The sequence below is a fragment of the Pseudopipra pipra genome, chromosome 4, assembly GCF_036250125.1.
Source record: "Pseudopipra pipra isolate bDixPip1 chromosome 4, bDixPip1.hap1, whole genome shotgun sequence".
NCBI lineage: Eukaryota > Metazoa > Chordata > Aves > Passeriformes > Pipridae > Pseudopipra > Pseudopipra pipra.
The window spans coordinates 803,443-815,149 of NC_087552.1; the positions used below are offsets into that span (position 1 = coordinate 803,443).

The window sequence follows — 11,707 nt, forward strand, 5'->3', positions numbered from 1 at the left end:
TATACATATTTTAATAAATTAACATATCATTCTTAGTAGAATAATTCCTCGTCATCTAGGAAGGAGTTTCACAACAGTCATGTGACTCATTTTTACTGCGTCTGGGAAATTCCTGTAACGCAATCCCCATGCCAGCAGAGCACACAGGCTGGGCACAAAACTGTATATAAGCGTGATGGATCTCCCAGAGCCAGCATCAACAATCCTCCGGGACACGAGCTCACTGCCACAGAACCAGAGCTGAACAACCCACAGAAAAACTCCTGTCCAACCATGAACGGCAAACTTGTGGCTGTCCTGGCTCTTTTCCTGCTTTCAGCAGCTGTGTCTCAAGGTAAGTGAAGCCTCCCAAGGACCCCGTGGCTGTAGCATTGTCCAGGCATCTACTGAGATGCTTCTCCTTGCAGAGTAACTTTCTATTTGTCTTAGTAAATTAGTTTGGGAGCTTTTCAGCACCTCTCTTCAGTCAGAAAGAGAGCCTTTGGACTGAAAAGTTACTGACACCTCGTGGGAAAAATTTTAAGGATGCAACTTGCATTTGCTTTGTTTCTATGTTTCATTTGAAGTGCATGCAGCTAGAGACAGGATCTTCCGAAGTGTTCCAATATTTCTCTGCTTTCCCACACAGAGAACAGTTATCTCATATTAGTTGCTTGGTGACCATCCTGCCTCAAGCAAGTAATATGCAGTTGGGAAAACAGAGAGCAAACAATATGAGGAGAAGCATGGGCAAGCCTCCAACCAATGAACAAGTCTAAGGCTCTGTCTTCTGCAGAGTGGCCAAGTTTTTTGAACCAGATATTCAAATAATGCAATTAACTATACAGTGTAGTCAAGTACAAGGAACCACAAAATATGTGGGTTCATTTTTAAAAAACGTTTTAATTTAGTTTCCAACGTGCTTGGGCATCAGTTCCTCTGAAACAAATAAGCTACTGATATTCATGCCCTGAGGATTTAGGCAGCTTGGACAAATGCAATATTTTAATTGAGAACACTGTTAGACAAGAGCAGCCTTGCTTTATGTCTGATATAGTTATGATAAGGCCACCTGTTAAACCCCAATCTGCCCTTTCTGCTCCCAGGTAGGGCCGTGGCACGGATGGGAACCGAGCTCCGGTGCCAGTGCATAGCCACCCACGCCGGGTTCATCCCTGCAGCATCCATTCAGGATGTGAAGCTGACACAGAGCGGCCCCCACTGCCAGAACGTTGAAGTCATGTAAGTAGCTCTGCAAGAGGCTCCTTCCTCTTCATACACCCTGCTGCTGCCACTGCTGCAGGACTCTGGGGCTTCACAAGTGCGACAGTGAGCAGGCTGACCTGATTTAGTCAGATTTGGTTATTATTTTGGGAGAGACAGCTTTAAGTGATACACCACATTTTTCACCGTCTCTATGACCCTGTATTCCTGAACCGATCATTGCTCATCTGTCATGGGACATATTAAATATTTCTAGCGGTAGAATATGAATTGCAAGGACTTGTCAGTTCTTAATACACGAGGTAATGACGTAGCTTGAATCCTGCATTTATCAGGCTCAATGAGAAAAATTAACTTCCCAGACACAGATTCAGGGAAACAACGAACCTAACCTGGTCTGAATAGCCCAGAGGAGGGATTAAAATGTTGAAATCCTTATACTGCTGAACCACTTTTTCACCACTGGAGGTTTCAATTGTGTAAGAAACTTTTCTAATGTAAACAAATCCAAACCAAGCATCTATATATATTGATAGAGATTTTTGGCAACGTGCAACTGCTTTCAGAGCAGACACACAGACTCACACAATTATGGAGGGTTCTAGTCTCTTCACTTGTGGAACATATAAAACAAAATGGCCAAATCTAAGCTACAGCGGCCGAGATGAATTTGAACTATCTAATGTAAAAATGCAAGAATACATTTTGTGAGTAAAACAATCCATGTAGCAGTTTCCTGACTCTTCTTTACCCCCTGTTTTGCAGAGTTACTCTGAAGGACGGCAGAGAAGTGTGCTTGGATCCCAATGCTCTCTGGGTACAGCGGATCGTAAAGGCAATGTTGGCCAAGTAAGTCCCATTCCCTCTCAATTTGGGCAGTTGAGAGGTAAAACTCCCAGAAGAAAACTAATTTGTAGGATTTCTTAGTGATACTTTCTATTCCTTCTTAATCACATTTAAACAACAGGGAAATTTCCTGCTTAATTACAGAATTAGTCCTAGTTTTTCTGACCCTGCTGCAGGGTCCTTGCTCAAGCTGATACATCAGTACTAAACCTCTGAGTACCAGCAACTTCATCTGCAGGGACAGAAACACTGATGAGTTCAGCTCCCTTTGAAAATGAGGCTTTAGAAAAGTCATCTTCCCCTTACTAAATTCCTGTTTCTGAGTTCATGAGGTTCTTGCTGCAAGTCAATGTAGAAGCTCAGGCTGCAGGGGTTTCCCAGCTGGGCACCAGACGCACATGCTGGGATTTCAGGAATTGCTTTTGAAACATTTACTTTATGCTCGCTGTCCCTCAAGATAGCACATAGAATTGGACAGAGACCCCTCATCCTTAACTGTTTGTGCAATGCTAAGCAGTGATAACTGTCTTGAACACCCTCTTAAATAATCTTCTTTCCTCACCTCTTAACAGGGCTAGACGAAATTCTGACTCACCGCTCTAAGAAACACCAGGACAGAAAAAATCTGGGAACTGCTCCTACTCCTCCACCAAGAGGAGCATCGTTCAGGCAGTGCACCATCTTCCACCTCCTGCATGTGTGTTGTAATGTTAATTACAGACAGTTCTACTTATTTAACTATTTATTTAACTGCATGTATTTAAGGAAGTCTTTCACAATGGTCAGTTGTCTGTGGGACACACACTGTCCCTTGACACTGCAGGAAATGTGGTTTGCTGAGGGAGATTGAGAACCCTTGGCAGCCACTTCAGCCAAACACAGCCGGTGAAGTGCAATGCACTTGCCACACTGTTTATCTTTGCTATTGCACCAGCAAACTGATGAATCCTCCTGCTCCCCTGGAGTGCACTAGTATGTTGTGTCAACAACAGCTTCCTCAACCACAGTCAGCCTGTGGCCAGACTGTGAACTGTAATGTCAAACTTGAAAAACCTAACTACGGAATGTGTAACACTGTGTTTGGTATTTATGTATTGTGATTTCCATGGTATTTATAAATGTATTTATTGAGTAGTTTCTATGCAAGAAAGAAAACTATTATAATTTATTTAACTTCTACTGGATTTTTCATTCCTACTATTAATTTCTGAAGAAATACAATCTCATTGTTCTGTAATTGATTGTATGTCTAATTAGCTACTCCATCATTGATTGTGAATGTAATTACTCTTAACAATGTATTATTAAAAGTTTTATATGAGAAATCCATTTCTTATGTTTGATGTTTTAAATTTTCATTTGCTATATTTGGAAACAGTCTGCTTTATCTTTGTCAGCTTGATTTCTGGAACTGAAACGAAACCTTTCAGTCCATGGTACCATAACTCCCCCTGTCATGGTGACCTGACATCCCTGAGTACATTAACAAATCCTTAGGCAGGGTAAATGGCTCACTTTCCTCTTTTGGCTGTTCCCAATCCATGGGGAGGGGTGGGCTGCAGGCCAAGGCCCCTTCCTTAACTACCTTGCAGATCAGAGAATTTTACCCTCAGATACCTAAGCACTGCCAATGTACAGAGTAGCCCCAGAGTTGTAAATCTTTACTACATCAAAAGGCCACCATTTAACTATCCAAAGGGGAATTTGTGATCTTTACTTTGGGTACCCAAATAGCAAGCCTTTGCCCTGGTGTAACAACTGCTTCTTATTCTGATCCCTGGAATGCAGAGTGCTGAGCACACGATGCCTGCCTCTTTTAAAGATTGTCAGAAAGGGAAATGGGAACAGGAGAGAAAGGGCACAGGTTTAAAGGTTGATACTTTAAACCAGAGTATACCTGTTTATTTGAGGGATGCACACTTTTATTTCACTGTTACCTCTGATCTAGATAGTCTTAAAATAGCAGAAGGATTTTTGCCAGGTAGCTTTGGGATAGTAAAATAAGAGAGAGCTATTTCTGGCTTGCTTCTTCTTGAAGACCCTTCTCTGTAAGATTGATGCTGATCCTCTCCTTGACCCATGTTGTGTCCCTGCATGATAATTTTATAACCCTGAATAAAAGCACTACAAAGGCCAGGAGAGCAAAGTAAGGTTAACACCACTTAGTCTGTCTTCTGAAGTGGGTATGTTCTCTTATTGAAAATGAGATAAAAGCTGAGTTTCCCTCTTTCTGTTACCATTCTTTGGCTTAATGTAATTTTTCTTCAGGTACCAGCAAAGTAAATAAAAAATATAACTCCTTAGGAAGCAAAATTAACTATATTTTTAAGTCATCTGAAGTAAGAAACAACTAAAAAAAATCAGGTGCCTGTAGAGCTGGAAAAGCTTTCACAGAGTTAGCTTGTAATCTTAATGTGCAAAAAATTGCAGCATAAAACAATCCAGATAAAATCCAGAGCACAGTCAGCAGCACTGAAATCACCAGTCCTCACTTACTGGGAAATATTTTAGGTAACCTGCTGCTGTTAGAGGGAGGACTCGGCTATTGCAAGAAAATAGTAAAAATAAAGTTCTCTGATAATTCAAAGAAATCTCTTCTTGTAATGTGGATCAGGATTTACTAAATGGGAAAGGTAGTACAGATAGAGAAGAAAGATTAGAGGACAAGTAGAGCACTGGAAGATGACCAGTGCTGGCAGCAAGAACACAATTAGGAAAGCTGTGTTCAGACATGGTAAAACAGGTGTGGATATTGACTCAGTAATTGCTGGAGGGTTTGTTCTCCTTTTTGGGGACTGAAAGTAAGAGGACATTCCATCATCCAAATTGCTTTTTGTCTTCGTGGTCTATCTTACGTGATCTGAATGGAAAGTAGCAAAGTACCTGTTTTCTGATCCAACTGACTATAAGAAAGCTAAACCACTAAGGTTCTTCACATAAACTTGTTCCTTTCTGCTCACCCCTTAAGAGTTTGCAATACAGCAAACCAGGATGAAGGCTCTCGTTAGGAACTGCATGACTCCTCTAGATACACCGTGTTCCATAATCCCACCTACCTGGTCAGACTAGGGGGAAAGCTCAAGAAAAGGAAGGTGTAGCACTGGTTACTTCAGCGATTAGGCCACTGCAGAGTTCAGCCACTCCAGCTCTAAACAACGTGCCCTGTGGCCCTTCAGTTATCAGCCCATGCAGAAGCCCCAGGGGAAAACGGCACCCTTTGGAACCCTGCAGACTATGCAGTAAGTGTCTTTGTGTGTGTGCACATCTGCACGTCTGTGTAACATACCAAGAAGCTGAGCAGGCAGTGATTAAGAGCCAGAACACTTGCAACACAATGGAAAGGCAGACCCTGGGATTTCACTGCAGTTAACTAAATGTCCTTGGTCATCTCCTCCTTTTCCCAATCTCAGGAAAGCTTCTGCTCCCCTTGGCCACTTCATTTAGCATCTAAGCTGTATTTCTGCAAGACTCTCAGAAGGCCATTCCACTTTACAGCTGCCATGTGCATTCATCCCCTTCCTTTCAGCTCATTACCCTCCTCACGATGAAAAGTAGCAGAGGTGTTTACATGTCCCTTCTGTCCTCAGCTGTTCTCTTGGTCCCTTATTTAACCTTCCTTCCAAACCACTTTTATTTCCTTCTGTCACCAAAAAGTTTGACTGGGTGGCAAGAGGAGAGTGGTAACTACCAAACAACCAAGCAATGTCCTTTCCTTATCCTCAAACTCCCCCTCCCATGTTTGGTTGCTGGAGTTCTGCTCTTGTATCAAAAGCATTTTCAATCACAAACTGTAATTTGTTCCCTTGAACTTCAGTGTTACTGTTCTTGTAATACTGAAAGTATATTTCTCTCGAATGTATAAATGCTGCAAACTATAGATGAAGTCATTGGAAGAAATACTGGAAAGTCCCTGAAAAAATACTTCTAATTCTTAGAAGAACAGAGAATGCAAACTGTAGTTTGTTGGCCTCAACCTCTCTGCTGGTGCTGAATATTGACTAATATAAACATCCTGGTTATGTAGAAGGTGACAGATGCATGACCCATGCTGTATTTGCTTTTGATTATCGATTGCTTCCCATTCTAAAATGATTGCATTTCTTTTGTTCTTATCACATAATAATGTTCCTGGGAAAATCCCAGGAAAGTTACACATAACACTGTCTTGATATCGCAGACTTGCTCCAAGCGTTGCATTTATTCCTGTTTATAACAGGATATTATGAGTGGCTCCACAGGAAATGGATCCTTTGGAAATTATACAAATATGCCATGGAAACTTTGGGGTCAGCAAATAGGCATTGTGTTTCTGTGTGCCAAAGTGAAACAAGAGTTTTGCCACCTGTAGAAATAAGCCTGAGATCACTGTTGTTGCAAACCATAATTAAGAATTATTTTTAATATTACCTGCAGTTAAATTATTTTTAATAATAACCATTGGTGCCAGTCAGTGCACAGATGACTTCACAATCCCTGTGGAGTTCTAGGGAGGGAGATTCTCAGTGTGGAAGAATCTGGAAGATTACAGGTATAACTAAGCTTACTGATACTGTTTTCTCTGCCCTTTCACGATACAGGCAGCAGTGTGACATCTCTCTATAACCTTCTGCAGGCAGATTTCAACACAGCTGTGCTGAATAACTTAGCACCGTTAAACAAGTACCATTTATTTTAGCAAATACCAACCTTTGATAGGTCCAGCTATCTTATTCTATCAAAGTTCAAACTCATGAGGAACATGATCAATTTTGTTTTGAAAAAAAGATTTGTACTCAGTTTGCCAGATCCCACCTGTGTGTATCTCCATGGACTCAGCCAAGGACTCTAGCAGAAGGATAAAGTTCATGTTGGCAACTCCAGTATTAGTGTGTTGATTTCTCCTACTCCTTACTGGAAGATAGGTGAACTGGGGAAAATCTAATCTTTTTATCTTTTACAGAAAACTTTTTCATACCTGGACACCTTATAAAAATCTGTGGAAGTAAAAGGTCATTAGGCAAGCAGCTTCTTTTGAGGGCATATTTGGACCCAGTTAATCGACTTACCTCTGGATGAGCCTTCATTTTTTGAGAAGGAGAGTTAAGCAGCTTTCCTGACTCAGCTAACACAAAATGCCAGAATTCCAAACCCAATTTTTAAGCACTGAACTAACATTCACATTGAACTCCTGAGAGCTTCTACTTTTTCCTTGAAACTATTTTCCAGAATGATGAAAGCTTTATAGCTCATTAGAGGAGCAAATGAATAAGTCCACCCCCTTAGCCCAGCTCTTTTATTAAAGATATATATTGTATACTTGCACAGAAATAAGGGGTCTTCAAAAATACTGACGATTCTTCTTCTCCTCTTCTGTTTTCGAAACCACACTTTTTTTCAAGTTTGCAAGCAGACACGAGAATCAGAATTGAACCCAAAATGTCAATAAAATGTCAGAAGCTTGAAACATTCATTGCTTCTATGTGAAGCGTGTGCTAAAGCATTTAGTGGAAGGTTTCATGAACAGTGAGACTGGATGTGATAGGGAGAGCCTGGATTACATGTGTTTCTTTTTACTTGAAGCAGAACTTCTTGAAGGAATAGGAATGTATGAGAATGACCCACTGTGTGTGGGCAAAACACAAGCACAGACAAAACAATTACACTGCAGTTAAAAGGGAAGGTTTTCTAACTGAAAGTCAGTAACTAATTAAGAGTTTGTCCATGCAGGTGTCAGATCTTCGTGTGAGAGGGGCTTTGTCGCCCAGCACAAATAGTGAAGAGCAAGTGACTTGTCAAAACATCTGATGCTCTGAAAGCTTTGTGTTTGACCTATCAATAACCAATAAAAGAATGCAGAGCCACCTGGCTGGTACATGGCTGAGCCAGACAGCACCATCAGCAGACCAGTCATCAAGCCAATAAAAATGTGTTTGCTGACTTACTGAATTCCTGCTGTCAAAATTCTATCAGCTCCTCATTTTCTGCTTTCTTCTGTTTGGAACTTCATCTCTGACAGCAAGGACCGTCATACTGCAAAAGAGAAGCGATTTACGTAGGCACTGCTTACCTTGAACACAAGTTTAATAAAAAGAGCCAAAGAAAACAGGTTTTGTTGTAGCTGGTTCATACTGAACACTGCAGCTTCATCCACTCCTCCTAACACCAAAAACACCCCAAGTGGTTTTTGCATAGTCAAATCTTTCCCCAAAGTCAGCAGGAGACTCAATTGACTAAGGAACATGGGAAAGAGCTGTCAATCCATCTGCACACATCTGACCTGTTGGTAGGCCAAATCCTACAGTCATTTCCCTGTTAAAAAATTCTCACAATATTACTCCTGCTTGGAGGAAAGGATGAAGGAGAGCATGTAATGTCTTCTGATATTAAAATGACTATTAAAAGAAAGAATAAGAAGAGAATGCATGAGAAGTACCCTGAAGAATTTGTTCCAAATGGTGTGTACCAGGAACACAAGCCAGGGCCACCCAGATAGAAAGTGTGCTTGATGGAACAGCACTCCCCTAAAAAATGAGGATTTGAACAAAACAAAAAACTTCATTAGAATACATACGATTTTGCAAATTCAAGTATATATTCAGATGCTAATGGCAAACTTTACCTAAATTAAACAACTCTTAGCTCACAGCAGAACAGTATTTGGAGAAAAGTGAAACACATTTTTCAGTCAATGTCCTGATCATATTTATTTTATGGGAATTTTCTAATGTTTAGCAGAAAACCAAAGGTAAAAATGCAGAATTAAAATGGAATCAAACGTTCCTCTTTTCAGGAGCTTATTTTCTAGAGAAAGTCTCTAGTATGTTTAGTCTCCTACCACCTCAATGTGCTCCTGATGAGCATTCACTAGCAATTTTAGGAAAGAAAAAATGCAGTGCTCATGTTAGCTGCCATAACTTTTAAAACAATGTCTTGACATATTCCTGTACCTTGAGTGTTTTGAGGCAACCTCGAGTCCCACAAGCTGAAAATTTAAAAAAAGGAGGGAAACCAACAGAGAAACACAAGATAATGGGGGCCATAACCATCCACTCTGTCCTCACCGGTGATCACATTCATCAAAAATGTTATCGATGGGTTTCCTCCAAATACCTCCTTCCCTAAACACATCCTGAAACAGGCTGAAAGGATATGTGGCCCTCTCACTGTTTTGTGTGTTCACTGGGAATTCAGCCAACTTACCACTGTCATTTGCCTTCCTTTCAACAAAGAACAGGCATTTTTTGTTGCCAGGAACAATGGAGTTCATTTTAGCACAGACTCCAAAGATGCCCAAGGCTGACCCCGCACGTGGCACTCAAAGAGCTGTCAGACAGAATTCCCTGGGATGGCAGCTTTAGTATCTTCTAGGGTGTAAGCCAAGTATGACTTTGCTTTTCCTTCCTTGCAACACAAGCAATGAAAGTAATGGACAGGATTAAAGTGTGGGTGTCATGAGAGAAAGAGGCAAAGATTTTGTGATGATTCCAACGAGTGTTCCCATTTTCTTGTGGTTCACCCGTCTCGTGTCACTGTTTTCTCAACTGATTTCAGCACTTTAACCAAAAGACCACAACTATCCAAAGCACACCCTCAACAATTACTCAGCTCCACTGAATCTCAAAACTTAGTTGGATTAAAATTGTCTTAATCCAGGTATAGGGGGATGTTGATTTGGGGGCTTGGATTGGGTTTTTTATTCCCCTTCTAGCCAGGAAATACTACAAAACATAGGATTGGTAGAGGTAAAAAAGGTAACGTAATGATAAAACTAGGGTAGCAGCAGGACACACCCCCTGACTGCAGACACTAGTAGGGAGCAGTGACATCACATTTTACAAATCACAACCTCATTCATTCCTAACCAAATCCCTGCAGGAAAAAGCCCTGCCCCTTCACAGATTGCCCATGTTAAACGGTTCCCAGGCCAGGAAAATAGTTCCCCTCAGCCTTGTCTCGGGGACATCCTCCAAAGCCATTCTGGTGCAGTTAGGAGAAGCCCTCACTTGCTGACAGGAGACAGCTCCTCTTTAATTGGCATTTGGCTTTCCTGGGCCTGCTGCCAGGGAATGCACGCTCCTGCTCCAGCTGCCAAGCCAAATAAATACCTGCTGTGGGAAGGCACACAGCCAAAGCCTGCAACAAAGCAGCCCAATCACTTCCTGCACCTACTGAATTCACATCTGGGTAAAGGGAAGGCAATCAAGCCATGGGGCAAATAATGCTCTGTAAGCACCTCCTCAGGGCCTGCCTGAGCTGGGACAGCCTCCCCTGCTCCAGGAATCCCCAGACCCACCCTAAGGACACCGAGGGATCTCACACCATCACAGAACCGGGGAGGAGCTTCATGCAGCAGCTCCTGCTAAAGAACACAGGCAAGGGGGGGGACTTGAACGGGAACTTCAGGCAGGCAGATACAAACACTGTGGGGACTTCTGGCACAGCTCTACTGACACCACTGCTCACAAGAACTAAGCTCAACTTCACTCAGGATGATCCTCAAAGTCCCCTTCCAACCCACACCATCCTATGCTTCCATCTGTACAATGTGGGGCAAACTTATCTATAATGAGATATGGCAGTAGCCAGGGGAGAATTCAGCTTTCTAAATTCTCTAGGACGTGATGCTCTCTGTTCCCTGTCTCTTCCTTCCTTGCTGAAGGAATTGAGCCAAAGGCAGTGGAGGGAGACACAGGAAAGGTAGAATCCAAGAGAGTTCCTCTGCACCTCAGGACAATGGCCTTGCCTCTTGGAATAGTCCCAGGGGGACCCATTTCCCTTGTTCCAGGCCTGTCTGCACAAGTACTGACTCACAGGACCAGGCTCTGTGCCCCCTGCTGCATCACAGCCTGTCCACCACCTCTGACTGCTGCTCCTCTGGACTCCTGCCTCTGGCAGGAGCTGGCTGCACACTTTCACACACTGCTCTCCATGTCTAAAAACAGCCTCACACTCCAGACCCCAGCAGACTGCCTCTGGCATTTCCTCAGCCAGTGACTCCTGTGGAATGAGCCTGACGGTTCCCATCTTGTGAACAGTCATCCAAGCACAAAGCCCAGCACTGCCACGTAAACTCGCCTTACTCATGTGGCCAAGAGCAACACGTAACCTGACTGTGCATGACAAGGCCTTACTCAACAGATCTGCTCTCCAGAGCATCCAGTCAGAGATCCATCTACCTGCAGCGGATTATCTGGCCATCATCCAAACTGTTTATTGCCTCCGTTTGCTACAGCTGGGAAAATCCTGCTGGAATAAAGGCCTATTTTATATGTTATCTTTGAAAGCTGTGGGTCCCTGAAAACTCCTACGGTTCTTCCCTCCTGCTCTGTGACATATTTTTTATTCTGATCCAAGTCAATCTACTAAAACAACAAGGGAAATATCTTCTTGTGCAACTCTGGATTTTTGACTCCCACCCAGTTTTCAGCGTGGAAGGACATACATGGCCAACAAAAAATGCTACTAAAACAGGACACATCAAAAGCCTCTCCGTTTTTTTAAGTCCTCAGGGGACTTAGGAATTGTTACCATCAGCTCTTTGAAATTCTCAAGATACGAAGCACCAAGAAAGTTCAGCTTGACTGTGCACTAAGAGCCCCAGACAAACCAATGCAGACAGTAGAATGTACTCAGCCACAGTGAGCCTGCTGTTGCAACCTAAAACCCCTTGTAATCCTTA

The 11,707-nt window shown here is 42.4% G+C and overlaps 2 protein-coding genes across 10 annotated transcripts in view; one reads left to right on the forward strand and one right to left on the reverse strand.

The window, feature by feature from the left end:
- RASSF6 (Ras association domain family member 6) overlaps positions 1 to 11,707 on the reverse strand; it is a 92,664-nt gene that overhangs the window by 51,557 nt on the left and 29,400 nt on the right. For all 9 annotated transcript variants that reach the window (XM_064651334.1, XM_064651331.1, XM_064651330.1 and 6 more), the window contains one exon: positions 7,971 to 8,058. The gene's annotated coding sequence lies outside the window, so the exon portion shown is untranslated. The remainder of the gene's footprint in view (positions 1 to 7,970; positions 8,059 to 11,707) is intronic.
- Positions 42 to 3,340, forward strand: LOC135412589 (interleukin-8-like). The gene is made up of 4 exons (XM_064651346.1): positions 42 to 334; positions 1,086 to 1,221; positions 1,969 to 2,052; positions 2,622 to 3,340. Exons 1-4 carry the CDS (start codon positions 274 to 276, stop codon positions 2,650 to 2,652), a joined length of 312 nt encoding a protein of 103 aa, XP_064507416.1. The 5' UTR covers positions 42 to 273; the 3' UTR covers positions 2,653 to 3,340.